The following is a 1,835-nucleotide window of genomic DNA, read 5'->3' as shown; positions in this document are numbered from 1 at the left end:
TCATTGCTATTTTGTGTTTATTAGTGTAAGAACAAAAAAATGAGTGTACAATTTAGTGTAGAATGAGTTTTCACTCATGAAATTGCTTGTAAATTTCACAAATACAAAGAAACAACAAGTTTCGAAGTAGAAAAACTGTAATTTTATTGTAAAACATACTCCGTAATCATTTTATTTACAAATTTATTCACAAAAACATTTTTTTCTGTAGTGTTATATTAACAAAAAACAAAACTCTATTGTAAAGTGTTACCAATAATAGTAACAGATACAACTTTTTTTAAGTAATGTTAACAAATGAAACCTTATCGTAGTGTGTTAACAATATAAACTGATAGGCTAATTTAAATTAACTAAAATTAATAAATGTTTCAGAAGCATTTTTCATTGTTAGTTCATGTAAATTAATGCTAACAAATGGAACCTTTTCATAAACTGTTACCAATTCACTTTTAACAAATACAATTCAAAAGTTATTTTTCTCTCTCTTCTGGAAAAACTTTCCAAAACTGTTGATGACTCATCCTGCACTAGATTTGCAGCCAATCGAATGCTCTGTAAAATGAGAAAGCCCCTCCCACCCACAATCCCACCAATTATCAAGCAGCAAATCCTGGTTGATTGCTGTGATGTAACCCAAACTCAAGTTTCAGAAGAAAATGCATTAACACAGGAAAGAAATCTGCATATCGAATGATTTCATGCGGTTCTTCCGTTTAGGGATGTGCAAAACTATAAATGTTCTTAATTAACTAGTCGGTAGGCTGTCTGAATGACTAGTCGGTGTTAAGTAATTATAATAAGGCTGTGTCATGTCCACCGGCCCACCTATCGGATGTGTTTCTCAGGGATATATGCAAATCCTTCAATTACAGCCAAAGTGAAAACTGAATATCTATTATCAGAACAGCCGAGATAAAAGACTCTCTCGTTTACACCTTAAAAACACATGTGCTGTGCTACAACGTCACTCATTTACATGATTATAATAGAGCAGCTTTGCAACATCAGCTCTTCCCAGGCATGCGCTTTTCTGTTTCAAACAAGAGCAATCAGCAGTTTCAATGGTTTGCAAATGTTTTTAAAATCGAGACTGCGGGAGGACGGCAGAAATCGGAGTAATGCTTACGAATGTTATGCAAGAAAGAGCTGCTCACGTAACCGCATTACGTGAGCCAACAAGAAACACACAGATCATGGAAGGCTTCATAAACACAAGCCTTAAAGCTGAAGAGACGCAGATACAGTGACTCACCACATTCCAGAAGAACGGATTGAAGATGATGGCAATAACAGCCACGCAGAACCGGGGCTCCGGCAGGTCTATTAACCTCCACAGCTCTGCCAACACGGACATGTCCATCTGAGGACAAAAAGAGACGACAAAACACAACAGAAGTGTGTAAGCTCTCATCTGCATGATATTTTAGGTAAAACACAGTGTGCACATGTGATTCACACATGTGATTCACGTTTTTAAATTTAATTTTAATGATTCAAGGGAGATTTATTGGGTTTATGTGAATGTACAGCATATGTGAAGGGAACTGACAGTCTTCAATGGCATTTTCTCATTATTTTACCCCCATATGATGCCTAATAATAGTTTATAGATAATTTGCATTTCCATTCAGTCTGTCTGCTGTTTTTGTTCAGACCAGTTATATATACGCTGCCATTCAATACGCTGCTCATCAAGGCTGCATTTACCTGATTAAAAGCAGAGGAAAAAAACAGTAATACTGTGAAATGCTAATATAAAATTTAAAATAACTGTTTTAATATAGGCCTACTTTAAAATATAATTTATTTCTGTGATGCGCAGCTGTATTTTC

The 1,835-nt window shown here is 35.1% G+C and overlaps 1 protein-coding gene across 1 annotated transcript in view; it reads right to left on the bottom strand.

Annotated features, from left to right (window-relative positions):
* The window catches only part of pemt (phosphatidylethanolamine N-methyltransferase), a 62,946-nt gene that overhangs the window by 57,778 nt on the left and 3,333 nt on the right, over positions 1 to 1,835 (bottom strand). The window contains exon 2 of the mRNA XM_016286116.1: positions 1,256 to 1,363. Coding sequence (XP_016141602.1) covers positions 1,256 to 1,363 — 108 coding nt within the window. The remainder of the gene's footprint in view (positions 1 to 1,255; positions 1,364 to 1,835) is intronic.

The sequence above is a fragment of the Sinocyclocheilus grahami genome, unplaced genomic scaffold, assembly GCF_001515645.1.
Source record: "Sinocyclocheilus grahami isolate Dianchi unplaced genomic scaffold, SAMN03320097.WGS_v1.1 scaffold206.1, whole genome shotgun sequence".
Taxonomy (NCBI): Eukaryota; Metazoa; Chordata; class Actinopteri; order Cypriniformes; family Cyprinidae; genus Sinocyclocheilus; species Sinocyclocheilus grahami.
The sequence above is the reverse complement of the archived record's forward strand: the minus strand, read 5'-3'. Positions and strand labels throughout refer to the sequence as shown.